The sequence below is a fragment of the Anguilla anguilla genome, chromosome 2, assembly GCF_013347855.1.
Source record: "Anguilla anguilla isolate fAngAng1 chromosome 2, fAngAng1.pri, whole genome shotgun sequence".
Taxonomy (NCBI): Eukaryota; Metazoa; Chordata; class Actinopteri; order Anguilliformes; family Anguillidae; genus Anguilla; species Anguilla anguilla.
The window spans coordinates 34,778,803-34,806,702 of NC_049202.1; the positions used below are offsets into that span (position 1 = coordinate 34,778,803).

The window sequence follows — 27,900 nt, forward strand, 5'->3', positions numbered from 1 at the left end:
CCATGCTCTCTATAAATGAGTTGTGATAATGGCAGGGTGGTATCTCAATTGTAGCAACAATGAGACAGTAAGAGAAGTGGGCGTGGCCTTGTCATTCCATGTTTCTCATCCGTATTCCTCCCACCACAAGATGATCACAGGTTCTTGTCGTTTCCACGAGAGACCAAACTGTGAACGGACTCCCAGATGCACGGCTGATTAGAGAAGTGGTTTTGCGCCCTTTGTCGTCTTAACAAGCAGTTTGTATTCTGGCTTGTGTTGTAAATACATCACTAGAGTTAATGGATGCTTTTGTGCCAGTTATGGAAAAAAATCTGTTTGGAACTCATATCCATTTTTTCCACCATCTATAATATTCCATCTGAAATCAGTAGTAATAACAGGATGATTTCCCTCCACATGTATGCTTTTAGTTGAAGTTGCAAATAGACTGTGTTTGTTATATAGTTACTGGTCTCCGCTTCCTACGGGGTGGGTTTAGTTGAAATGCCCTTTAGAAAAAAATTGTTTGGAAAAATAGCTCATGTTATAAACATGACATCAGCAGGACTGAATACTTCTACAGTGAGTGCAGTTTATGAGAACAAGTAATTGGGTGAAAAACAAGTAAACCACTGTGTTCTTCTTACTCCGTAATTTGGGGCTCAACTACTCACCTGGCGATAATGCTCAACCTCATGCTACCCAAGAGAGGCAGTGTATTCAGTGGAAAGACTTGTCCCACACCTAGCTGGAATGCTATGTGCCATTGGCAGGATTTGTTGCCGTGTTCTAGTCATTTTGACGCTACTGATTCACCCAAGGCCATACCTGTGTTGAGTCAATCCATCATAGAGTGCTTCCTGACTCTCAAGTTGTCAGTAAACTGGCAAGGGTCCTACACTATGGGCGTGGACACAGTGCTCACTGTCTGCCCCGTAAAAGCTTTTTGAGCTGAACATCAGTGAGATTATATTACATAAGACGGCTCTCCTTTTCAGTGAAATGCTGACCCAGTCTTTACTTCCTCAGTTTATGGGCTCATACGGTACCAAGATGGGGTGTGATAGAGTTGAGGTCATGTCCCGATTGGCGCCGTTTTGGTTCGTCGCTGTACTTTCCTTGGCCCTTCCAGGAGGGAAGTGTTCTAGTCCAGAGATCACATGGCGCAGGATTTGATGGGAAAGGGCTTGAGGGCAAATGCTTGACATGGCATTCCCCTGGTTGGTAGGCCCTGTGCGCTGTGTACTAGAGGTTTGCATTGGTCAGGTAGGCCTGCAGGTCCCCCCACAGATGTTGGCGGTCCTGGCAGCATTTGTGTTACTGTGGACAGGCACAGGTGGGCATATTGGAAACATGGGCATGATGTATAAAGGCCCAGAATTTGAAATTAATCTAGGAAATGTCAATGGCAGCTATTATATTTTCACCAAGGCTGGGTGTTAGTCATGGAAAATTTTGGTTAAAGTCACAGAGCAGTCACGGGAAAGTTCTTGAAAATCACGGATAACTGATTTTCAAGAACAAAAAACATCATGGAATGTTTTAAAAACATAAATTTATTAAATGAATTAGTCAATCTCATGCACAGCAGTAGGAAATGATTGAAATTACTTGCGCAACTGCAACAGTATACAAGTGCTTGACGTTTAAAAAAAAAATACGCCGGCAGTTTCCAATAGGAACAAATACAAATAAAATGTATTGTTAAACTGGTGGATTTGATCACTTTGGTTCATCACGGAAAGAGCATGCTTTGTTGCCTTTAATTTAACAGAACCTTGTTAGAAACAGAATTCGAGCTATGCAACTCGAGCACAGAATGCTCAAATTGCATTAATAAAATAATAAAACAGGATTACCGTGTGCCCGTTTTGTTTCAGTACAACATGTTATAGCCTATTGTGAGGTTTGAGTCTTTGATGGAAATCCTGCTGTCACTGACAATGATACCGTAATAGGAAAGGAGCGCTTGGCATCAACATCTGACAAGGGTGGGAATCGTGATCCCAGCCCAATCGGTGGGAATCTTAATCCCAGCCCAATCCTGAAGCTGCGTACACTGTTGCACTTCGTTTCTCCCAGCATTCGGAAAAATGGTTAAGACACTGCAGGGTAGCCTTCGATAAGGTTGACAGTTACCATGCAAAAATGCCGAAATATCACCAAAAAAACTGGGAAATTGCAGAAATGGCCAAAATAGGTAAATTCACAGGACTATCAAAAACATGCCAAAAATCATCCGTGTCACCTGTGACTTCTGTGATGAACAATTACAGAAATGATCAAATAATTATCAAATTTAATGTATCACCTGCAGTAAATAAGGATATTGGTCATGTTTCACTCATCCTTCACATGCCCATCATACGGACCTATCAGTTAGTGATTATCAGTGTCATCGACAGTGTTTTGTGATGTGGTCACGCGGGCACCGGAGTCATGAAAGCATTTAAACGGGCTCGGAGCTGGGACGGGATGCAACCGCTTACTTTCAGCTGAATAGACAACAACTCATTCTTGCTCGATTCCCTCTGTGTAACAAGCTGTTTATCTTAAAGTTCCGCACACGTCTCTAGTTTGATTTGCCTGTATCTGCATATATGTGTGCGGTTTTGCGGGAGGGCTTGGGGCAGAGTCTTGGCAGGTGCGGGTGGGTGCGGCAGGAAAAGCCCCAGGAGCAGGCGGGTGCGGCAAGAGAAGCCATGGGACCCCCCCCCCCCGCCCCCTTCATAATTTTGGCAGTGAATGGGTGTGGCATGAAGTCTTCACATTCACTGGTCACTAGCAGTTGATTGATAGGGGTATTTAGTGGTCACCCCTCTGAGGTAGATCTTTAGATTGACATCCCTTTAAAGTATCTATTGTGTGGACACATGGCAGCATGCTTGCACGTACACACACACACACTCACACACTGCTGTATTAGAGACAGTTTGACGACATAGATTTAAATAAGAAAAACCAAAAGAAAATTGTTTGAAATGAAACCAATTAAATTTGAATTCATTTATTCTAGGCCTGGCAAATTTTGAGCGCACATTTGCACACATGTGACACTTTGCAGCTAAGTACTTCACCTGCTTGTGACTCACGGTGACTCTTGTACTGGAGGACAAACAGGTCCATCACTCATTATCTGTCAGTCACTTTCAGAGAAAGGCCTGCTTGCTGTTGGCTCCATTAAGCTTACCTTAATGGCTTACTTATTTTAACATGGGAAAGGTCCCTAAATTGAAGTGCTGTTTGCAGTGGTAATTGCTAGCTGAAATATGGCAGCCATCATCAATTATGAGTAACATTTAACAGATCCCCAACCTTTATTCTGAGCTTAAAGAGCAAAGTGCAGGTTAAATTTCTTAATGGATTTACAATTTTGGGCTCTTGGAGAGGAGAGTTTTTGCACATGCCACAAAAGTTATTCTGAGTGATCACCTTTATCCTGTGATGAAAAATTTCTACCCTGATGGGAGTAGTCTCTTCCAGGATGACAATGCCCCCATCCACAGGGCACAAGGGGTCACTGAATGGTTTGATGAGTATGAAAATGTTGTGAATCATATGCTATGGCCTTCGCTGTCACCAGATCTCAACCAAATTGAACACCCATGGGAGATTTTTGTCCAGCGTGTACGACAGCACTCTCCACCACCATCATCATAACACCAAATGAGTGAATATCTTTTGGAAGGATGGTGCTCCATCCCTTGAGCAAAATTCCAGAGACTTGTAGAATCTAGGTCCATTGAAGCTGTTCTGGTGGCTCGTGGTGGCCCTACACCTTACTAAGACACTTGGTTTTTCCTTTAATGTGTCACCCATATATATATATATACATATATATATATATATATATATATATATAGCTACATTACCATCATACAGGCCTTCCTACACTGACATAACTTACTGTTTAGCTTGCAGTGTTATAATTTGTTTAGCCAGCTGGCTAGTAATGTTATTATTTGTGATAATTTAACTGTTCATTTTAGCTATTGCCTGATATGTATTTACTTGGCAAACAATGTGAAGTAGAAAAAACTAAAGTGAAGTAGCTCTCACTAGTCTTTCCAATTTCTCCGCAGACCACAGGTCGATCTATTGCCGTACCCTGTTGTTTCTTCTCATCTTTGACTGTTCCCTATCCCTTGAACATCTGTCACCTGGACCTCGTTGGTCTCAGTGATGTCGACATTGGGATTAATCTTGCTGATAATGTTGCTTACTTTGCCATCCACCATAGCTCTTGCTCTGTTCCCTCTCCCCCAAGTCATGTTCATATTCTCCATATTATTTGGATTTGAGGTGCACGTGGCCAATTGCATAAGAATAAGCATATATGTCATTCTAAGTGTATTATAAAAAATTTTTATTTCAAAATCCAGTTGCTACATCGTTTTCCCCACATATTAATTGACCGAGTTGGCCAACCTAAAAAGTTCTCTTTAAGAGGACTGACAATTTTCCAAAGATGCATTAAGGTGAATCATGCCTTATACCAAGAATCAACAATGGATGCAAAAGAGTAAAATTCAATGCAAGTATGACTTCATATGAAATCAATAGAAAAGGTCACATTTGTGTTTGATACAGCTGTGAACAAAAATTGCAGTAGCCAAACGTCTCTGCCCCACCGCCTCAGGTGCTCTTGAACTTTTCCTGGTCCCTGAGGAACGTTTAAAAACAGGTTGAGTTTGAGGTGAAATCATCCGCAGCTGTAGAATTTTGGTAGTGCACACTGAGGGCTTGTGTATCGCCGTGTTAAAAAACAATCTTGACGTAACACCAGAGCTCAGAGGGCCGTTGACTCCCTCCCTCGCAAAATGAATCCACTGCTTCTCCCCCCAGGCTGTGGGTTTGTGGCTGCCCCATAATGCACTGTTTCATCGACTAGGCCACACCTGTGAGAAGGCCAGCAGGTGGTGGCTAGGTGTGTTATTACAGGGTCTTTCCCTCCAATGGGAATAAGGTTTTCTAAGCTGGCAGCCCTGCACCAGCTCTGTAGGACACATGCAGAACCTCACCCAACAGCAGATCTAAAACTGTGTTTATCCAGTCAACAGCAGCAAAATGTACTCCTAAAGAACCTGACAGTACTGCAGTTTGATTTAAACACAGTGGATTTAACTCACACACACAAACGCACACACACACACACGCATGCACGCACATACACCCGTACGCACACACACACACGCACACATACACACACGCATTACTCCTTCTGCTGGGTTTTTTTAACCGCAGGCATTTCTCTACCACTGGGTTGTTGAGGGGTACTGCAGACTATCCATTTAAGTCTAGACATGTATAAACAAAATACAGTGTTGTTCTAAGGAAATATGGGGGCACTAGCCCTTTATCAACCTGCCTGGTAAGCAGCAGCAGCTTGTTGTGTGGTACAGCCAGAGCTTTCCATAATAATCATTTTTCAATGCATGGGAATTCTCAAATAAAAGGAATACCAAGCTGGATTTACATGGTTTATTAAATATCAGTGAAAAGTAACAGTAGAAGTTGAGAGATCCCAGGAACAGTGGTAGCAGGCTGTGGGTGCTGTCAGTGTTTAGCATAGAGAGAAGTAATGGGCATGCCTCAGCAGACTGCACTAGCCTTCTATGGACACATCGTAAACCGAGCCCCAGAATTAGATATTAGATAAAGGCTCACCACGCCCCCCCCCTCCCCCCCAATCCAGAAAGGCCAATGTCCTGGCATATGTTCTATCCAAACATCCTCACCTGTCTCCTTAGATCTGGGAGCCTCCTGATCTCCTGATTTACAGGCATTGACCAGCCTGTATTCAGTACGTGATCATGTAGAGAGACTGAGAAGTTGGCTCCTGCTGTTATTTCCACAAATAGAGTCAGTCAGTTCTGTTCAAAAGGACGATGGTTGTTTAGGTAGTAATTCCACAGTGGGCCCTTTGTGCCTGTAGACAAAGGCTGCATGTTTTTTAGATGTCACCACTTCTAACTAGAGTAAATCTAATAGAACAGTTTGTTAACATTAAGGACCATTAGGGACCACAAAATGCTGCAGGGACTGAAGTTAAATAGTTGATTTGTGGCATCTGAGGCCTGAGTAATGGCGCCAGCGAGATTTAAGCTGTGGCTCTCAACTTTTAAATGTAACTTAAAGCGTGTAAGAATGCCTATGTACTTGTTACAAATGGCAAATAAACAATCTTGACTTGACTTGTGCTACCCAATAAAAGGATAAAATGGAATTTTAAATAGCCTGAATTCAGATGTTCAGGTGGAAGTTTCCATTCCCCTTCTGTTTGACTGGAGTTTGACACCCCTGCTCTATACTCTTAATAAACAAAGCACTCATCTTTTAAATAGACTGAAGCCATTGAAGAATACCACATACGTTTTTACATGCTGTTGGAACCAATTTACACATTGACTGGCTCCGTTTCAGGTATTGCCCAAATTGGGGTAAAATCCTAAGCCAATGCACTTAATCCTACACACAGCGCACACTCTGGGCGGCTGGGCCAACACAGTAACCTGGCTCAGGAGTGCAGTTAGCTATGTTAAAGAGGCTGGTGTGCCCCAGCGGCCACAATCAGGTGGTGTAAAATGAGGACTTGCTGGCAAGGTAGCAGTGTTTTTCGTTATGTTCTTGATGGAACATGTTGAGCTTGTATCTGCCCATATATGGAAACTGCTCCAAATATATGTCTGATTTATAGTAATCTATGTTGACACTTGAAAAATATCTTTCTGGCTAGTAGGTTAAGGCAGCTAATAATAGGTGGCAAGCATTTGTTAACATTTTCCCCTTTTGCAGCCTGGGACTATATCTAATCGTAGTATTTTTTAGAAGTAGTGCAGTGTCGTTGAAAATATGTTGGAGTTGTATTCAAAGGTTTCCAACCCAGTTCCTACTGGGTTTCCACCCTGGCTTGTAGATTATAGTGGATTAGCACTGTGTTTCAGAGAACCACACTGGTGCTTTACCGTTTTATGAAAACTCCACTTTGTACGTTTTCACATTGCATTACGGTGATTTTTGTTTTGGTTCCAGAAGTACAGTTTTAGTTCTGTCAAATCTCGGAAGAAAACCAGCTTTGTTACATTAAATGTAATATCATGTCACGACTGTATTTCAGTAGATAAACCTTTTAACTTAGTTTTCCATTAAAGCACACAATGCTGAAATTCACCCTGGAAGCAAAAATGAATCCTTAGCCATACAGTCACTCCATCAGGTAGCTGATTGATTGGCACCACCAAGCCTGTGCTGATGTTTTCCTAGGATTCAGCAAGTTCAACCAACAAGGTAGGATGGGACTGAAGAAGACAGCTTACCTGTATTGGTCAGTGTTCACTCACTTTTACACAGTTGCACTGTGTGGGCACAGTCAACCAGGGGCTGTTCCTCAGAAGTTGTTTGTCATCACAGCTTGTCTTTGTCCATTCATAGTGGCAGAGTGGAGAGCAAAACTAACACAGGCTGTACTCTGCATCTTGTGATCTCGTGCAATTTCCTGAAGCTTTTTTAATGTCAAAATTAGTTTCTTTTAAAGAGGCACATTCTTTTGGGAGTTCAAAGCTCATTCGAGAAAAATTAAGTTTTTTTCTCCATCTTAAATCTAGACTGTGTGATTTTACTAAGCAAGCTTCATTTTAGGAGGATCCTAATTCATATCTGAATAGTCCCAGTACCTCTATGAAGCTAGCAATCATTGAAGAAACCAAGGCCAAGCTGGAATGCGGTGGGCCAAACTGAATTAAAGATAAAATGTTGTTTAAAGGAAGAGCATGGTGGAAAGGAAGCATGGAGATATCCAGTGTCATTTGGACCTGCTTGATGAAGCCACTTATTGATTCATTGCCCCTCAGAAACAGAGGAACTTCTTCCAACCTGGGAACACCTTGGCAGTTCATTCCATTGGGGTCTCCTGGATGATTTGTTAAAGTTGAGGTGAGCAGGTTGGCATGTGTGCCAGTGCGGGCATCTGTACGGCATCATCCATCCCTGGGCCTAGACTGCAGATGAAGGAGGTCAGCAGTAAAAGAGATATGGCAGATTGAGTTACCACCCCTCAAAGAGACCGGCTTCCTTTATCCTTTATACAGCACGCTGTGTACCTGGATGTTCCCTTCTTCTTCTGTTACCATGGGACATAATTAATGCCCCCTTGAGGGAGTAGGAAGCTTGTCGTTCTGCTGCGTCAGTCTAACCTCCTGAGACCCGGCAGAAAAAAGTATTTTTTGTCATAAAAGAAGAATTATTTAATAAATGTTTTTTGAATGTCGCTGTAGTGTAGGTTTCAGCATAATAGAGTATATGGTTTTTTTAAATATGACAGACCCATGTCCCCTACAGGGGACGAAAATGAATTGCTGGGCTGCTAGAGTCATTACACACTGCCATCTGTGGCGGCATGCAGTTACCAACTGAAGCCAAAGAGGCCTAGAGTGGCTTGGTAAAGCCTAGCATAGAGGTTATTTTTTGATATTCTGTTCATTTTATAACGAAAAGCCTTGTTTTGGCATATTCATCCCTGGATGACCTAGTCAGTCATGCGAGCTTCCTGCTGAAGATCCAGTTAGGGCGCAACAGCTTGTCTGAGGCCAGTGAAAGAGATGCTCTATTTGGGTGGAAACAAACTTCACGGATGATAGATCAGCCAGCACAGGCATACATTTCTGTGTGTAACGGTGGGGATTTTCTGTCAAAACAATACGGGACTCTTTTCTGTGACGGGATAAGCTTTTTGTTCCAGCCCCTAACATTTTGGTTGCGGTCCCAGTGCATGGCAAAGAAGGACGAAGTTTGTTTTCTCCTGGCGATTTTGTAGTCGGTCCGCAGTGAAGGGAACACCATGCGACATTGCTGGGATATACTGGGATCGGCGTCTGTCCATCAAGTCCCGTGTTTTCCCTGTCTGACGCGTGAGCGGAAAGAGCAGAGATAAGCGGGGCTGGCCCAGCCCGGCAGCGCATTGCCAAAGCCGGCGATGAGACAGAGTTGCTACTCCTTAAAAAGTCAACTGTGGTACGTGACCTGCTTTTTCCACCCCAGGCGTCTGTGTGCAGAGGAGACGTCAGGTTTTCTTTGGACGGCGCACACTGCTCCCTAAGTGTGCTCTTGGGCCTTCGAACGCCTCGCTCTGACGCCCGTGTTTACACTGTACGTGCTCGCCGCTTCCGGAGGGGATGGTGCGCGCTGGCACCGGACGAGCGTTCGCTCGCGACGTGCCGCGTTCCCCCTCCGCCTCCTTTCGGGAAGATTCGGTGTAAGCCAGTGCTGCTGCGCAGCAGGTGAGAACGTGCTTCGCCTGCTTCTGAGATCGGCTGCCTGTCTGTGTCATTGTTTCTCACGCTTGCTGTGTGTGTTCGCCGCGTGGCCCCTTGGTAAAGTTGTGTAAGGAGCGTAGGGATTGTTCTTTTGCTTATAACACACCACGTCTGCTGCTTGCTTTTTTTGTTACCTGTACATGCAGTTGCCTCATGATCACATAGTTCAGTGAATGCATCCTGAGATAGCCATGTTTTATGAGGTGGCAGGCGAATGAATGCCGGTTTTCAGATCGTGCAATCACAAGTGGAAGATGAATTGAGAGAATCAGGTTCAGATTCACTACGATTCTGGAGGAGCCCTTAGGAGGAAATGGAGCCACAAATGGATTTGAGGTCTCATCCCTCTTAAAAACAGAAATCCGCTTTGGAATAAAGCCTCCCTTTCTATGTGGCTGGCTCAGATTCAGTTGGCGGTGAGTATCCAGTTGGTTTTCGCAGAGCTCCGTTGTGTGTGTGCGGGGATTCTACAGCGTGGCTGCGTATTTGACGGCTAGGGGGGACTGCAGTACCGCTGACCCTAATTGCTTAATCTGTGGCATCTGGTCAACAGGCCCAGCCCGCGGCGTAAACGGCACAGGTGGCATCTGACGTCACCTCGGCTTGAGCTCCGAGCCCCTCGCATGTGCTTTAGGACACGCGCCCAGTCACGTTGGAGCGCTTTCGAATGAACTGCGGTTTCAGTTTCCAATAAAACAGGAACCTACGGATTCCCAGGCCTCGTGAAAAAAGGCTTTGCTCTCGTCCCTTTGGATTGCGACTGGCTGGTCGACAGGCTGTGGGGAGGTGCTGAGGTATTCCAGTTGAGGCTGAAGGATCAGCGAGACAGGCTCCAGTGTGCATGAGGCAACAGCCCACGATGTCATTCAAAGCAGCTCTCCAAAGAGTGCCATGCACTGACTCTCTGTAATATCCTAATGTCCTGCTCTTAACTGTACACGCAGACTGGAGCCTGACACACACTCTGTCAAGATGGTGCAGGGTTTCCACGCAGCACCCTCGCCAAACTGATGGAACCTTCCGGAATGGCTTTTATGGTTAAAATGCTTTGGGATAGGCCAGTGTGTTTTCAGGTTTAGGTGAGGCCAGCGCCGTTGCCGTTATGCCTGAGGGTTACTTGAGTCCAAGTGCCTCGCTCGCTACTGCTCGCTACTCGCTCGCGGCCTCGGGCCTTTCAGCTAGCTCTTTTGTCGGGCAGCGCTTTCCCCGGCAGCCATATTATCAGCCCTGCTTATGTAACCACAGGTATGTGGCTTCTGGCCCAAACATTCCCGGCCTCGCTGTGCGAACCCTGAATGCAGCCCCCCACATGGCTCCCAAAGGGCTGAGAATAAATCCCGCAGCAACGTCAGGAGTGTAATGAATTCCTCCAACTATCTGGAGGCTGGGGGTCATGTGCCATGAGGACGCTATAGCCTGGGTTCAGTTTAAACTGTACTGTAGTCATCATGAATGGGCAAACGCAATGTCCTTGTGGTGTATGCGAAATAGCAGGACATAGGTTACCATTGATGGAAACAAGAGACGCAGTGTAGCAGTACACAGGCTTTCATTGATCGCCATTCAGAAGTTGTGGTTAAATATTTAGCAGAAGACTTGAGCTGTTTGGCCTCAATGAAACTTGAGAAAGGCATACAGATTCTGCAAACAGTACTGGTGAGTGAACAAAAAAATGAACATTTATGTAGAAAGGGTCTTATTGCATTGCCGCAAAAACAATTTGAAAGTGCAGACAAATCTGGCCTAGAATTTCAGTAGGAACATTTGAAGAGTTCCAGCACTTCGGTTAATAATCCTTGGACCAGAATTCTCAGAAAGGAAATTTGAGTTTTCTGGGGCACTGTTTTGTAATTGCGTTTTGATAGTCCACAATTTTCGGTGCCCCCAAAACTTTATCCCCGAAGATCCATTTGCTGAGCCGCGAGATATAGAGTGCAGACTTGCCAGTACATGATGCCTCACCCAGCCCAGCAGTGGGCCGGATCAAAGCCAGGCAGCGTCTCTCCTCCTGCCTCTCACACGGGACAGGGGCAAGCGCTGAATGCACAGCAGGCCAGTTGCAAATACAAATTCAAAAGAAACATGTATTTGTCCCCAGGGCACAATTAAGAAACAGGCATAGCACAGTGTAGCAAAGAGGAGTTGTCAAACCTTCATGACGCTTTGCTGACTGAAATGCCTGACGCTCTTCTGTGCGTGCGCCCTAAGTTTGGCTGCACTGTTTGGTCCCATCTTTTTTGATTGACAGTGGAAGCTTGCGCAGGAAGGACAGCGAGCTCCTGACAGTAGTTTGGAATCTGACGTGAGAAAGAGGGATCAAGCCCAACTTGTGTTTGTTCTCAGCTAGCAATCGTTGCCAGGAAATGCCAAGGGCAGTTTCAGCTTCAAGGGCTGCTAACGGCTGAAACCCTCCTGAGTTGACGTTACAAAAGCTCGGTTTTATTATCGTGTTTACGACTGCGGCGTCTTCGCTTTGTTGCGAGCAGCCAGAAAAAGCCTAGCCCAGCGCCCCGAGCATTGTAGCGATGAAAAGGCTTTTACGGAGTTATCCCGGCCTAAAAGGCAACGGCAAAGTGAGGTTACGAATTTAAGCCTGCGGCGTTTCTCATCTAGTTACAAAGAAACCTGCCCGTCCGCTGTGAGGCAGGCTTGTCGGCTCTTTAAAAAACGGAGGCCTCGGTCGGGAACGCCAAAGCACGACTTTGTCCTGTTAAACCTTTGCAAACTCTCTCTCCGGCAAGGCCTGCATCCAGGGGTATGTCTGTTCCAGTAACGCAACAAGTGTCAGCATCCGCGCGTTCATTGTCTTGCGATTCCACCCTCTCGTATTTCTACTTGAAGAATGTCAGTGATTACAGGTTGTTCCAAGAAAGTCTTGTAAATCTATAAAATCCGATGCTGTTTTCCTGAAAGGCTTCTTGCGTGTTGGGGCTCATTGGCCAAGTTTGCAGCCTGCAAGTTGCAACCACGATGGCCCGATGCCTGCACCTCCACGCTGATATCTGCTTTGATTTAGACATCGCTGTCAAAGCTGTCAGCCCGAAGCCGCGGGATATTGGCCTTCATACTGCGATTTTGATTGAACACACATTTAAACTGACATCAGGGGCTGAATATCCCAAACATCTTCCAAACATCCCAAAACGTGATGGTGACCGTATGTAACTCCTTTGTGAAGATGGCCATCTCACACACCAGGACCTCCCAGGGTATCGAGCAGTTTTGTGGGGATGCAAAAGCCAAATGTGATGTCAGCCCCCTTATTGTGTTTTATTGATTGCCTCGCCTCTAAAGGATGGTAATGCTCTTGGTTCCTATCGCACAACACAGGCTCAAACCCTCCGTTATAAAGGCAGTTAGCACTTGCCTCTTTTGCAAAACAGATACACATGACACACATGCTGGCAACTAATCTGGACAGCAGAGTCATCCCTCCCCCTTAAAAATAATGGCACTCTGAGTTTGGAGTAATTACATGAAATTACATTAACCAGCTTAGAATTTCCTTGGTAAAAAAAATGTATATATATATAATGAGTGAGCGCCATTATGTTTGGGACAAAGCCATATTTTTTCTTGATTTGGCACTGTACTCCATAATTTTAGATTAATCAAACATTTCATATGTGATTAAAGGGCATATTCTCAGCTTTTATTAAAGGTTATTTTAATACATTTTGCTTTCAAAATGTAGAAATTAAAGCAGAAATTTCATATAGACTGCCCCCATTTCAGGACGTCATAATGTTTGGGATAAAAGGCTTCATATGTGTTTCTGATTAGTCAGGTGTTCAGTTGCTTCCTTGCAGTGCAAGTACTGTATAAGAGAGCTTTCAGTATCTGATCTTGATTCTAGGATTTTGATTACCTTTGGAGTCTGTTATTAGTGTTTCACAACATGAGGACCAGTGGTGGGCCAATGAAAGTCAAGGAAGCCATTATGAGGCAGAAAAGTTAAAAAAAAAAAGTCAGAGACATACTGTAGGCCAAACCTTAGGCGTACCAAAATCAACTGTTTGGAATATCATTAAGAAGAAAGAGAGCACTGGTGAGCTCAGTAATATCCTTGTGTTCAAAATAAATGAAAGTTATTTATTTATTTATTTATTTATTTATTTATTTATTTATTTATTTATTTATATGTTTAATAATACATTTTGAACTGTGTCTAATGAGTGGTTCCTCAGATTCAGAAATTTCATGGAATTGGCTTCTGGAAAATAGTGCTGGAACATTCCCCTCTTCCTTAGGCAGTATCGGCAAGCTCTTGATTCCATGGTTACATTATAAGTTGTCCTGTTTACCTCTATTTCCCATCCATAATCTTGGATCGCCACAAGGTGTGCCAGCAGTTTTTAAGCAATGATTTCTTGTCATATGGTTGTATTTTCATGACAGTGTTATGTCAGGATTTGTGTCCATCTACTTGGCTGAATAGGAGTTTGTTACCGGGTGGAAAAAGGAGGGCCATGCTTGAATTGATTACAGTTGTAGCATTGCATAACTGGGTGTTTGAGTGTGTGGAACTTTCTACCCTCTGTCAGCCAGGATACAGAAGACAGATCCCCTGTGTTGATGGGGCCCATTTCGCAGAGTGCCAGCCAGCTGTAAACACAAACACAGCTACCCCATTTCCTAGAAACAGCTACAGTGCAACACTTAGGTCTCCCAGCAATTTTCCACCCGCTCTCCACACACTGCAGACATGTGTGCTTAACTATGCAAAAATGGTGTTTTCATGACTTTTATTTTTTAGTTTTTGCAAAAAATGTCTGGTTTTGTTCTCTGTAATTGTGGTGTCTGTTGCACTTCGGATCTCTTTTAGGCTGCGTGAAAAAATTGCTTTAGTTTTGTTGCATAACACATTTTACCGGTGCAGAGAGAAGGATCCCTCTTCAAAAGGGATGCTCGATCATATTGGATAATATCTCTTGTTGGCTCATAAAAGCTTAAAACAGACATATTGGTATTGGCTCAAATGTTAGCTTAATCAGTCATCTGAACATCTTTTGTTATTATTTATTTTTAAAATATAATTTTTACCAGCCAAACTCACAAGCAAACGTATACAGAAACTCAGTAGTTCTCTAGATTCACGCTTTCTGCTTGACAGTAATGTAAGCAAGTTTTTTGTTATGCAAATAAAACCTGTTACATTTGTCTTTACAAGTTCACTTTGCTTATCTGCTTCTTCAATGAATGTGGAAAATTGCCTTTAGTTTGCATTTGTGCTGTAATGTAAAACATTAGATATCTGCAACAGCCAGCATTGTCAGTCACATATTGGTTTTTGATATTGGCCCCAGAATTTCAATATTGCGCACCCCTACTCTTTATAAGTTTGATAAGATATACTTTATCCAAACATCCTAACTTCTTGATGGCCTTTTTAAACGACAGCAGAACCTCAGAAATACGAAGAACAGCTCCTTATTATTGCCAGTAAATCTATGTGAGCATTAAATGAGAATTAAATGAATCACCCTTCCCTGTGATAAAAAAGTGAAATATTATCAGAATAATTCAAAAGGGCAAAGAATACAAAAAAGTGCAAAAGCCAGGTGAGTTTAATATAATGAATGTGAAGGTAACAAAAGAAACTTGTTAATGAGATCCAGACTATTAGTGTTCTAGCAATTAGTCATTATCTTACATGTGGACAGTAGGCACCAGATTGACTAGTACAGTCTGAATTGCTGTCTTTGATAAGCAAAACTCACAAGCTCTGGCAACAGCAGGATTCCGCTTCGGACAATGGCGTGCATCTCTGCACTGAGGTTTGCCGCAGTGTTTAGCTATAGATACAGTTCCTGGGGCCATACGGTATGCGATGCTTTTGAATAAGCGTCGCCGCTCATTCGAGCAGAAGGACGGCGTGTCTGTTGCTGTTGGGTGATGTGTGACTGCCGTGCGCCCCCCCCCAGACGCGGAAGCTGACCAAAGTGGAGCGGCAGCGCTTCAGCGAGGAGGTGGAGATGCTGAAAGGCCTGCAGCACCCCAACATCGTGCGCTTCTACGACTCCTGGAAGTCCACCGTCAAGGGCCACAAGTGCATCCTCCTAGTCACCGAGCTCATGACCTCGGGAACTCTGAAGACGTGAGTACCTCCGCTACATCACGCTCCTCCTCCATTGCATGCTTACTAACCCAGGGGAGCAGTGTGGTGATTCAGCAGTAGGTGGTTCGTCTGAGGGAGCTTCTAGCGCTCTCTCTGTAAATGGTCAGTGGTGTCTTACTGATCTCATGTGTCAAATTGGACCTTTGGGTTCTTCTGCAGATACATTTTATGGAAAGTTGAATTATAATTTGAAAATGAAATGCACCTAATAGAAAATATTTTGAGCTTACCAATCATACATCACTTGAGTAAAGGCTAAATAAAGAGTTTGTTTTGTGCAGAACCACCCCAACTGGATTTTAAACCAGCTGATCATTGTGGAAATAACTTAAGCGCCAGGATAGGCATTGCATGACTTGGTAGTATGAAGGAGGAAATCCTATATACTTATCCTCCATAGCCAGTGATAGCGATTGCCTGTTTCAGCTGCACCTTTATATAGAAACAAAGCAAGGAAACCTAATCTGTGTACTTGAGTGTGTTTGATAGAGAGCTGGAAAGGCTTCTACTGTGTCCTGTCAGATCCGGTATAAATAACACTGCCCTGCTGTGCTGTCAGTGTACAGATCGATGCATTGAGACTAAACCAATATTAAAGGACTAAACCATAGATAGTGCCTATAAAGATAATACAGGCTAAACCATAGATAATGCCTATTAAGATAATGTCTATAGAAAGTGACTTATGTTCTACTCATATGCAAATGACTAAATACATTTGAAAACCTGTTTGTGTTACAGTACATGTATGTTACTGGTTGCAAATTTGCATTATTTTGAAAGCAACAGCAACCAGTCTCATAGTGCTACATGCTCTGGGGAGAAAGAAATCTCTGTATGTGAAATTGAACAAAGGGTTAATTGTGCCACTGTACTAATGAGCAATTGGACACAAAATCTACCATTAACTCAGAATGCGGTTTAAAGCCTTCTAGTATTTACTTTAAAAGTTTGTTTATATCTGTAATACTCATGTTTTCATATGACTCTGTGGTTGTAGCAGAGAACAATGCAATGTACTATGTATGGTATAATGTTTGGTTAGGAGTATTATTTTATCTTGTTCTTAGTTAAACAAGCACTTAGCAAACAGATAGTTACTGCAGGACTCCATAGGAGTCACGGGCCAAACTATAGAGAAGTTTCATGGGGGTGTTTGTATGAAATATGAAATGTAGAGGTCGATACAAAGGGGGTATATGGAAATGCGTAAGTAGGTGAAAACTTCTGTCTCCCGCTGTACTTTTGGCGGGAAAGAGCCCGAGGCGTTTGGCTGCTTGCTCAGCGCTTGGTGTCCTGCAGGTACCTGAAGAGGTTCAAGGAGATGAAGCTGAAGCTGCTGCAGCGCTGGAGCCGACAGATCCTGAAGGGCCTCCACTTCCTCCACACGCGCACCCCGCCCATCATCCACCGCGACCTCAAGTGCGACAACATCTTCATCACCGGACCCACCGGCTCCGTCAAGATCGGGGACCTGGGCCTGGCCACCCTCAAGAGTGCCTCTTTCGCCAAGAGCGTTATCGGTGAGCTCTTGCGCGCCGCTGTTGCGTTTGTTTGAGCAGTGCCTTATCTGGGCTTCATTTGGTGTCCATCAGGGCTCCTTGAGGGGTCTGTTACAGATGCGGTGAAAGCATAATAGCTTGGAGGTATATTACCCTGCTTGAGGGTACAAAAACTGTGGCATTTCCAACCAGTATTCAAATGTATGATGATCTTTTCCCCAGCCCTTTCCATGAAACCACATTAGCTGTGTGATATCTATTATTCATTGAGATTGCAATGTGCTACTCTCCCATCCTTGCGTCATGGAATACCTCTGCTTGCACCACTACACTGGTGTACAGATCTGCTTTGTGTACAATTTTTTGTTAAGCAGTGACGTTACTCTCAAGGTCGGTAGATAAAGCTGCTGTTGTTGACATGATTCGATGTGTTAATTTGCCGTTACCTTGTCGCCCGTTGCGTTTGCGCGATTGAGGTCAGTGTCTTAGATCGCTGCTCTGTCTGCCCTCGCAGGGACCCCAGAGTTCATGGCCCCAGAGATGTACGAGGAGAAGTACGACGAGGCGGTGGACGTCTACGCCTTCGGGATGTGCATCCTGGAGATGGCGACGTCCGAGTATCCCTACTCCGAGTGCCAAAACGCTGCCCAGATTTACCGCAAAGTCACCAGTGTAAGTGGAGCGCTTGCTTGGGTATAAATAACCCTGATGACAGGACTTCCCGTGCGCCAGTACGTGCTCTGTGCACTCATTCAAGTGGAGCATTTAGTGTGTGCTGGGCCTCCTCCCATTGCTGCTTATAGCTATTTCTGAAAGTGATTTATACACTCCATTTACTTAGCAAACACCCCGATCTTGGAGGAGTCCAGTTTCTTTCTATTGTTCCTGTTATCTTTGTATACTGCTGGATATTTACTCAAGTAATTTAGGTTAAATATATTTAACCAAGTAGTTATAACAACACACTGCCACAAGTTTCTAGCATTAAATGTATTTGTGCTTTAGCCATACCCAGTACAGTGTGGGATGTGGGATGTGATTCAGACTCATTTAAGCTGCTGCTCACTTAGACTGGTGATTTGTGGTGAGAGACAGGACATTGAAATTTATTTCATGTTTAAGTGAGGCTGCTGTTTTAGTCTCTTGTCTCCACGGGGCTAGTTTGTTTTCATCAGTGTGAAAAGAATTCCGACTTTCAAAGTCTTTTAGTCGAGCTGCATTTCACCATGGCTCATTGATTTAGTGGAGCAAATGTGTAACTGAGTAGATCTGCCTGAATAGAGTTGTGCTGAGTTTGAAAGAACCCACACTTTTACCTACTTTCCTCACCCCCTCCACCCCTGCATGACCCACTCACAGAACTGCTATGCGGCCATATCAAGTATATATATATCAAGCTTTCTGATCTCAAATGGACATTTGTTTACAGGAAGCAAGAAAAGAACCTGCCTTTTCAGAGCAGTAATTACATTTGGAAATTACTTCCTAATTGGCCTTTAATTTTCCGTTGTCATTTAGTTCTGTAATCAGGAGCTGCACTTTAACAAGGAGTGAGCCAATCGAGTCAGTCATATGGATACAGCCTGAGTTCAGTTCAAATGTTGAACGGGTTAGGCTAGCATTTGCATTTTCCAGAAAGTTTCAGTTCACTTGGACTACACTTGAAGCCGGGTTAAAGTGAACTTGTGCAGGTTCTTTTCTCATAGGTCTTTCTCATAGGTCTCATTTTGTAAAGTCCGGATAGTTCACACAATACAAATTTGTGTGTAGGAGCTAGGGTGAGGAGGAAGATGTGGATGTAGGTGATGGTTTATGTAGGCTGTCTCAGCTTTGATGGTAGTCGTACATTTCAAAAATGACATCTCTGAGAAATATAAATGTCGGTTCCATTTTCATGGGAACGCCAGAAGCTAAACATAACATTCTTAGCTATTAAAGCACTCAAGTGAGAGCGTCAGTGACATGAACCTGAACAGGAATGCTTGTGGCTCTTGATACAGCAGTCTTCCATGGAACATTCTATAAACAGGTGGAAAAAGGGATTCTGGGTTATGACTGTGCCAAAGAACCAATGAGGTGGATTTTAAAGTGGGCGAACATTGTAATGCATGTTAACGATGATGAAATTTTTCTTTCTGAAACACACTGGCCAATTTCTCAGTCTTCTGATAAGACTTCACATTCTCTCAGGGTAGGTCAGCTGAGGTCAGATAACAGCAAAATTGAGCAATTATGACACACTTCGGGGCAGCAAAGAGTTCTTTCCTTCTTTTTTTTTTCTTTTTTTTTTTTTGGTGCGCTACATCAGGAGTTCACTTGGGTGTAAAATGAAAATTCAAGGCCTTGTGATCTGATGAGTTCCTCTCCCCCTCAATCCCTTGGCACTCTGTCCCCTGTCCTTGCCTCTTATCTATGATGGTAGTTACAGAGTCATGCGTTTCCCCCCACATCTTCAAGTTGAAATACCTAAATTAAAGAATAAAACAAGCACATCTACAGATACATTTAAGAATCCAGGTAAGAAAAGGCTCACCTCGGTACACAGAAATGATGAACGGAATGAGCTTTCGTCTTAAATGGCCACGAGAGGGCTGGGAAGAAAGGGTCCTGGAGGAACACGGTGTCTGCTAGTTTGTGTTGTTCCTGCTCTTAAGTGCTTAATTTAATTGATTGGTTAAAGAGTCTGCACACCTTATTTCCAAGGCCTAAATCGACTGCTGACTAAACAGAAATCACAAAGAACTGCAGAGCCTGGACTTTAACTCCCCTGGTTTAAAGTTTCTTACCAGTGTTGGTTACCATTGTTGGATATATTTTTATACAATATATATGATTGGTCACACATGTAGTAATCTTGGAACACAAGACACAAGATTTCACTATGAAATGAATGAAAAATATTTATTTTACAGAAGAATCACATCGGATGCATTGACACAGAAGAATACTTTTGAAATATCTAAGCTGCTAGCGAGTTAGTGCTGCCCACTCTTTGGTGAATTGACATGTTGGTCCAAATACATCCGTATAGTGGTGGATAGAGGTGTCGGTCAGTGTAATGCAGCTAAAAATCAATGTCGTTCTACCGGCCCTTCCCTCTATGTCCTCCTGCTTTCCACGTGTTTTTACTCCGTACTGCTGTCCTTGACAAGCTGCACCAAACATAAACTATACAAGGAGACAGGTTTTTGCAATAATTTCACACTCACCATCACGCCAATTCTGCAGACACAGCAGTGGTGCGATGCTCAGTTAGGTACCTGCCAGAGAACAACAAACCTGTCCATGTTGGATACACGCTTGTTGAGATTAGGGGGGATGTAGCTGGTGGCACGTTTGAGCCACTTGGTGATTTTAAACCCCAATCATCAACATGACCTGTACAAACAAATTTGCCAAGGCCTATTTTGTCTAACAACATATGTTTCCACTTACCCAAAGTACTACAAAACAAAAAACAAAGAAACAAACAAAAAAAAAACTAATAGAAATGCAACTTTTTGCTAATGGGAATGGTTCTGGAATAATGTCTGAATATTAATTACAGAGATTTACTGCCAGTCAGATGTCATAATCATTTCCTTGAGCTTTTTCCCCCACCCCTGGATTGAGACGAGTTTATGATCAGGAATTTGGGCCAGCGGGTGACTAGGCTGACCTCATCTTAATGTTCATGTGAAGTATGTGCTGTGCTGCCCTGTTATCAGTGTTGTAAGGAAAGGAATTCCAAACTGTTTTAGCCTCAAAGCATGAACGTGACTGGGGACCCCAGCTAAGTCAGTGCACTGCAGGGCACTATTGAAAACAGCCCTATTGTGAACACATTCTTCCTTCTTCTTGAGGCTTTGTGTCTTAAGCAAGAGTTGCTTAAGACACAAAGAAAAGTCTTCACTGTAGTCTTACGGGTCACACTCTTTTTGAGAATATTTACATTTAACTTACATTACAAAAATTTTATTGATTTTTGGAATACAGATTCCCTTTAGCCATGACATTCTGCAAAGATGCGATGTTTTCTGTGGCAGAAAGTTGTTATTTGCCCTTAGTAGGAAATAAACTGATAAATCAATGATGTGATTTTATATATTAACTGCTTTGATATTTCTCTGGACTCCTACAATTTTGTTTCAGCTGCCTACACCGTGATCATTTTACAGTGATTCAGGAGCGACAGGCATTTATTGTCTTTTGCAAAAGGATAGCCTGAAGTGTGGCTGCAATTTTAGATCCCTGTTTTCATCAAGTGTTTATCTACCTTGTGCACTTTAATTTGTCCAGGGTCGTGTTTAGCTTTAGATTACCGGTACCTCTGAAGGGTACCCAACGAAAGTGTTTTTTAAGACTGTGGAATGTTAGCGGAACGCAATCAGTGCTCTGGTATTTCTGAAGAATTTTCAGCCTGTCGAACGCGTCCCTTCCTGGTGAGCCGGAATCTACATTCTTAGAGGGGCTTTAAATCCAGGTTGAGAGACGTTTGTACATGAACGAACTAGGATAACCCCGGTATAGCCCCAATACAGCCTGGCGACATCCTAGTCACCTAGAAAGTTTTCACTTTTCAACAAAATGTTGCAATGTTTTCACCTGAACCTAGATGGTGTTTCACCAACTTTTCGTTGACTTTCCACCACAAAAATGTTCAGTGGGTTTTGGGTCACAAGCTGACAATGTGAGCAAATAAATTTGTCAGATTGCTCAATGGCTGCAGCCTAGACCAATACCTGCTGTACAATCAGAGTGATAAGTCCCATGGGCCCCTAGCTCCACTGTGTTTAACTGCTGGGACGCCTGCATGCTGAACTATAGGTGCCCCTCAAGCCACTGCTCGCAAACATGCTGGAGCAGGAGCCCAGTTTCTCCAGCTTCACCCGCTGCTGGTCTAAATATAGCCAGCAGGGGTTCTGGAGAGACCACAGTCCTGTACACCCCTCTTTAATATCCTCATCCCACTTACTACTATGCAGTAACAGAGCTTGCTTTTCTCTACACTCATTGAAACCGACATAACCAAAATAAGCTCAGATAAAGTACTTTTAACTTTAACGGTGCCCTCTTTCAAGTCTGATTGATTTAACACTGCAAGAGTTGATTTAACGCTGGTAATTTTGCTGTGCAAACTTACATTTCTGTAGCAAATGGAAAATATAATTAAGTAAAATAGGTTGAAATATTGCTATGGCTACCAGGTAAACATAGTTTGTGCACAAGTTCCTCTGACCCACTTCTTATGACTGTTAATAGTGTAATGAAATATGCATTTTGTGAGTAACCAGCCAGATACATTGAGTGACGTTCAGCTGTCCCATTATTGTAGTTTGGAAGTTAAATGTTTGTTTAATGTCTACCCTGGATCACCATTTCACAGCACCTTTTAAATGCTGGCATCCTTGTGCATTGCATCAAGCCGTTCACCAAAGCTTTGAGAATGATAGGCCCTTTTCACACGTGCTTATCTGAAACCATAAGTGTTCTGTCAGTTTTCTGTATGAGCGTCATGTGTGAACGGGAGCTGGAGTCAGTTTTCCGTTTAAGATGTTCCTCCTATTTGCCGGGTCAGATTCTAGTAAGATTTATGGTAGTCTTTCGCCACGGTTCTAGTGTGAACAAAAACAGCTACATTCCTGGATAAAGCACGCAAAAGGTTACCAGGATCTTACGTAAGAGCTTTTGTTCCTGGAACAGTTTCTTTAATAAATGCTTTAAATGCTGAATCTTCCCTGTCAACAGTGCTTTCACAAATATAAAATATTGCACATTGAAGATGGTGGAGCTGAATTGTGTGATTTAGTGATTTAGTGACCTAAGGTTTGGCCCGTGTCTGACTGTTTTTTTTTACTTCTTGGCCTCATAATGGCTTCCTTGACTTTCATTGGCGCATCTCTGGTTCTCATGTTGTCAAACGCCAATAACAGACTCCAAAGACAATCAAAAGCCTAGGTAAAGACAGCTCTCTTGTACCTGCATTAAGGAAGTGAACACACCTGAGTAATCAGAAACAACTGTGAAACCATTTGTCCAAAACAAATATGGGGGGGTATGGGCTATGTATAAAAGGTTAGGTCATTTCTACATGGTAAAACCAAAATGTATAAAAATAGTACAGAGTCAAATCAAGAAAAATTATATCTTTGTCCCAAACATTATGGAAGCTACTGTATATTGGCTAAATATGATATCATTACTTTGTCTCAAAACTATCACTCTTCAAATGTGTTGTGGTGGTAAGATTTACATCTATGCCAAAACAATTATAAAACAATTATTCAGTGAAATATCTGGCTGTTTTAAAAACAAACTAACATACAGTAATGTTAATATTGCATTGCTTTGGAGGGTAGACATCCAGTCATGCCTAATCTATCTGGGACAGTCATGTGTGAACAGACTCAACACAGAACCAGTACCTAACCAAGATAGTTGAGTCCGGCAGTGTTGCGGGGTCCATAGTCCATAGGCTATAGTCACAATGGCTTGGCTTTTGAGCAGAGCAGAAAATGGGCCTTTGTTCTCTGGCATTCTTAAATAAGTTAAATGCATTCAGCAATCTAGACAGCCTTAACTGTATGAAATTCAATTATCTTTACAGAAAGAGCCTGTTGCTGATTCAGAATAAATTAGGAATGATTAGGAAATATGCCAGAATTCGATTGTGTTCCGTGTAAAAGTCTGGATTTGCGTACCCTTCTGATGTTTTGTGATTGTTAATTCTGTCTTGATTCCTATGTATTATGATTTCTTTGCTCATTGACTAGCGATGGTGACAACAGCTGCGTTATTGTGACCTGGCAGTGTTAGAATTGAACAGTTATGTCTGCAGCAGAAGGAAAACACTATTATGCTTTCATCTGTGTGTAAGAAAGTACGGGCAAGAGGAGAGCTCTGTGATTAAAATGTCAGTCATCCCAGCTGCTTCTCACCAGATAATATATCTCCCTCTAGTATTGCTCTCTTTTTACTCTCTGCCCTGGACCGGGACAAATATCATATAAATGTTTTATTGTGGAAAGTATTGAATTATGGCTACTCCGCAAAACATTAGCACATTTGAAACTAAAGCCATTTTGTTTCACTGTAAACAAAGTCAGGAATGAATGGCTTCCTACCACAGTATCCTCTGGGAGATTGTTGAAACGTTGGGAGACCTTGTTTTGTGTCATCGATGACCAGGTTCTGTTCGCACTTAGCCTGCTTACCTCCTCTGTGCCTCTCTTAAGACTTTGTTTTCTGATGTGGCTGATAAGTGCACTGTTGTCTGCTGTAAATGACAGGGGTTTATCGCTTTTGACGCTTCCTTCATGTCAGTACTGGTGTGGTAACTGTCTCTTGATTTAAGCTCCAGTATAACAGGTGGATTAAATAACTGAGTAAATACAGCAGGCGGTATCTTTTCTTCTGGAAGCACACCCACATTACCGTTTACATTTTCCTAGAAAATGGTGCCATTTTAGGGCAATGCTATTGCTACATCTTGCTTATATGTTCTTTGTATTCCAGTATACAATATGGCTTGACGTCAGTCCCTTTCAGGCTTATATATGAAACATTTTTGTCTTGAATAAGCCCATTTATAATTCAAGCAATTCAAGTTCCAAAGCAAAAACCTCCCAAAACATCTGCTGCCAGAACTCAGTCAAACTATGTGGTTTTGGAGCAGCATCTGCACTGAAAAGTTAGCCCCTCTGACCCTCACCAAGTATTTCTCTTTTTTTTATTCTTTGTATCATAAATTTCACAAAGCGGTTAGCTCACTTTCCCAAAAGCACTTCCAAAATCCTGTATCAAATTACGGTCGACAATTTAAAGTGGCTAAGTGCACTGTTTCATGTAATGAGGGACAGTTATTCATATTGTCGCTGCTGAAATGTTGTTATTCAGACAAAACTGATCCCATTGTTTATATGACAAGGAATGCCTGTCTGTCACAGTTCTTGCCTTTGCCCTTCAAACCATTACATTTATAAGCTCATTTATGAACACTTCAACTTTGTTTTCACCTCCCTTCTCCCCTTTTGCCCTCACCTTTATCTCTTTCCCCTCCTCTCTTTTCTCTCCCTCTTCAGCCCATGGTTGTGTTGACAGCAGAGCGTTGCTCTGTGTCATGCAGGATGCTGGCTCACGTCATTCAGTGTTCAGAGTTCCTCCTTCGCAGGGGCGGAGCTTACACTCAGCAGCAGAAGGGGGCTGTTTTGGTTATCAATAGGCAGTAATGATGAGGGAGACTGTACTCGGTAACGTGGGGGCAGAAGGCATGTCACTGCCCACATGTGGCACCCACCAGGCTTTTGGCTTTTACCCCGCTTATATCCAACTCGGTTGTCACAAAATTGCTATAGCCCGCATTGGTAATGGTGGTCTCCTCTGTCTCCAGTGCTGGTCTGGTAGCTCTGGTGGAGTGCATTTCTCATTGCTGTAGACCTAGGGCGAGTGAATATACTGTGTCCTCTCACCTTTAACCCATCTCATGGTGCTTCACGCTACCTGTCACGACATCGCAACCTTGCACACAACACAGACCTTTTGTACCGCAGATGCGTGTAGTCTGTGTACATATACACGTTAGCCACATTTCACGAGGTCTGCACACTTTGTCCTTCACTGTGTGCACTGTACATATCGCTTTCGCTACCTGCAGTTCTGATCTGATTAGCTGCAATGACTCTGTAACAGTGCTCCGAAACAGCATTGCCCAGGCTTAGGCAGCCCATCAGTAGGCAGTACAGCACTGCCCAGGGAATGGCGGGCAGGAATTCTGCCGTCATTCTTACATCCTTTTATCCAATCACTGCCATCCACATGTTTTTAAATGCTTTAATAGGAGCTTGCTTTCAGTTTACAGGCGTTAGCTTACTGCAAAGCTGCAGTGCAATCATTTATCCTAGCCACCATATGCAATGTTGCTCGTGGAGAGCAAGAAACAGTAGAGATCACTCTACAAGAGTGTATTATTCTTGTCATCTGCATTAGTCCTATAGTAAAAGCATCTCTATGGTCTTTACAATTCATTTCTTACAAGCCACTGACTTTGCGTTCATTCACAGAGTGTTTTTCCATCAAGATTGATGCCACTAATATTTACATATTTCCCCTTGTTCTGTTTCACAGGGAATGAAGCCCGACAGCTTTTTCAAAGTAAAGGTCCCTGAGCTTAAAGAGATAATTGAGGGATGCATTCATATGGATAAAGATGAAAGGTGAACATGATTCTTATTTAAGCTCCCATTCAATAAATTTTACCTTATCCTATTACTGTATAATGTTGCTTAATGGATGTTTTTTCTTGGCTGGTTATTGTTTATATGAAAGCAGATTTAATCTCCATGTTCTTGAGTATAATAGATATACTGAACCACTCAAACTTGTAGTACAAGGTTATGAACCACTGCATTAATAAATGTGTTGGCCTCATATACCCTGAAAGGGCAGCTCATCCAAAAATTAAATTAAAGTATGGTTCTTCTTACCCTGAGTACTATCTATCCATCCTGATCGTTTCACTGAGATTGGTGAGTTTTCTTGATTACACCAATTTTCTAGATTCCGTTCACCTTGAAACATTGGACCTGTTGACCCATATTTGTGTGGCACTCAATGCAACAAAAATTAACATTAGAAAAACTTGACAGCAACGTCTCTTTCCAAATATATTGTCATGGTTCCTCATGGGCATCCACAGAGCTTAATTTGTGCAAGTCTTGTGCAGACAAACTAGTATGAAACTTGAATGGTGGTGACGTGACATTCACGGAATGCAACCGTTTGTTGTAATTTTAGTATAGTAACTTGTTTGCAACTTACTTTATTAAAGTACATAACAGCTTCAAAATACATGGTTGAGATATTAACGGGTGTTTTCTTCTTGTAAATTACACCCGTTATATATCTCATCTATGAATTTTGAAGCTGTTATATGTTTGAATAAAGTAAGTTGCTCACAAGTTGCTATATTGAAACTACTAGTTGCAAATAGTCGCATTTACCACTCACTACCACTCAATTTATATACAAGCACAAAGTAAACCCTGTGGATGCTTATGAGTAACCATGGCATTATATTTTGTTGCATTGAGCACCATGAAAATATAGGCCAATAGAGGTCCATTGTATCAGTGTGAAATGCATGTCAAAAACCAATCTAGAAAACTTGACAAATCTCAGCAAAACGATTTGGATGGATAGATAGTACTCTAGATAAGTGGAAACATACTTACATTTTATTTTTGGGTTAACTGCCTCTAAGCAATTAACATCTGAAAAAATGATTGAAATTCTTTATGCATGTCTTAGACTTCCATTAAATCAAAACCTTGATAAATGCAAAACAATCAAAACATAGATGCTGAATATTTTTTCAAGTTTTAAAAGAATATCAAAAAAACTTGTCTTGCACAAGTTTGTGCTATGCTTGCTGACAATCGGGAAATTACTTCACTATATCAAGTTGTGTGGATAAAACTGAGCTGCAAATAGCTGGCGTGCAGCTTGTGTGTATTGCACTGAATACTTAGCCAGGACACATGACTTTCTCAGGATGTTGTGCTTAAGCATGAGCAACCTGAAGACAACGCAACGCTACAACGACTAGAATAATGTTGTGAGACAAACGTTAGCACGTTAAGCCTCAGCGAGTGGCTCACAAACGGTCTCCTGTATCTGTGGTCTAGGTACACCATCCAGGACTTGCTGGAGCACACCTTCTTCCAGGAGAACAACGGCGTGCGCGTGGAGCTGGCCGAGGAGGACGACCTGGTGAAGCCGGGCCTGAAGCTGTGGCTCCGCATGGACGACACCAAGAAGCTGCACGGGAAGTACAAAGACAACAACGCCATCGAGTTCCTGTTCGACCTCTACAAGGACGTCCCCGAGGAGGTGGTTCAGGAAATGGTACGCAAGGCTCCACCCGCCACCATTGTTCATGTTTACCAAGCCTTTGCCACTTCACCACTTCAGTTCCTAAATCATCATCCTTGTTCAACCTAAATTTCCCAAC

The 27,900-nt window shown here is 42.8% G+C and overlaps 1 protein-coding gene across 1 annotated transcript in view; it reads left to right on the forward strand.

The window, feature by feature from the left end:
* Positions 1–27,900, forward strand: part of wnk4a (WNK lysine deficient protein kinase 4a) — a 58,026-nt gene that overhangs the window by 10,312 nt on the left and 19,814 nt on the right. Inside the window, exons 2-6 of the mRNA XM_035405982.1 lie at positions 15,218–15,390; positions 16,714–16,934; positions 17,428–17,585; positions 26,016–26,104; positions 27,575–27,794. Of these exons, the coding sequence (XP_035261873.1) occupies positions 15,218–15,390; positions 16,714–16,934; positions 17,428–17,585; positions 26,016–26,104; positions 27,575–27,794 (861 nt within the window). The remainder of the gene's footprint in view (positions 1–15,217; positions 15,391–16,713; positions 16,935–17,427; positions 17,586–26,015; positions 26,105–27,574; positions 27,795–27,900) is intronic.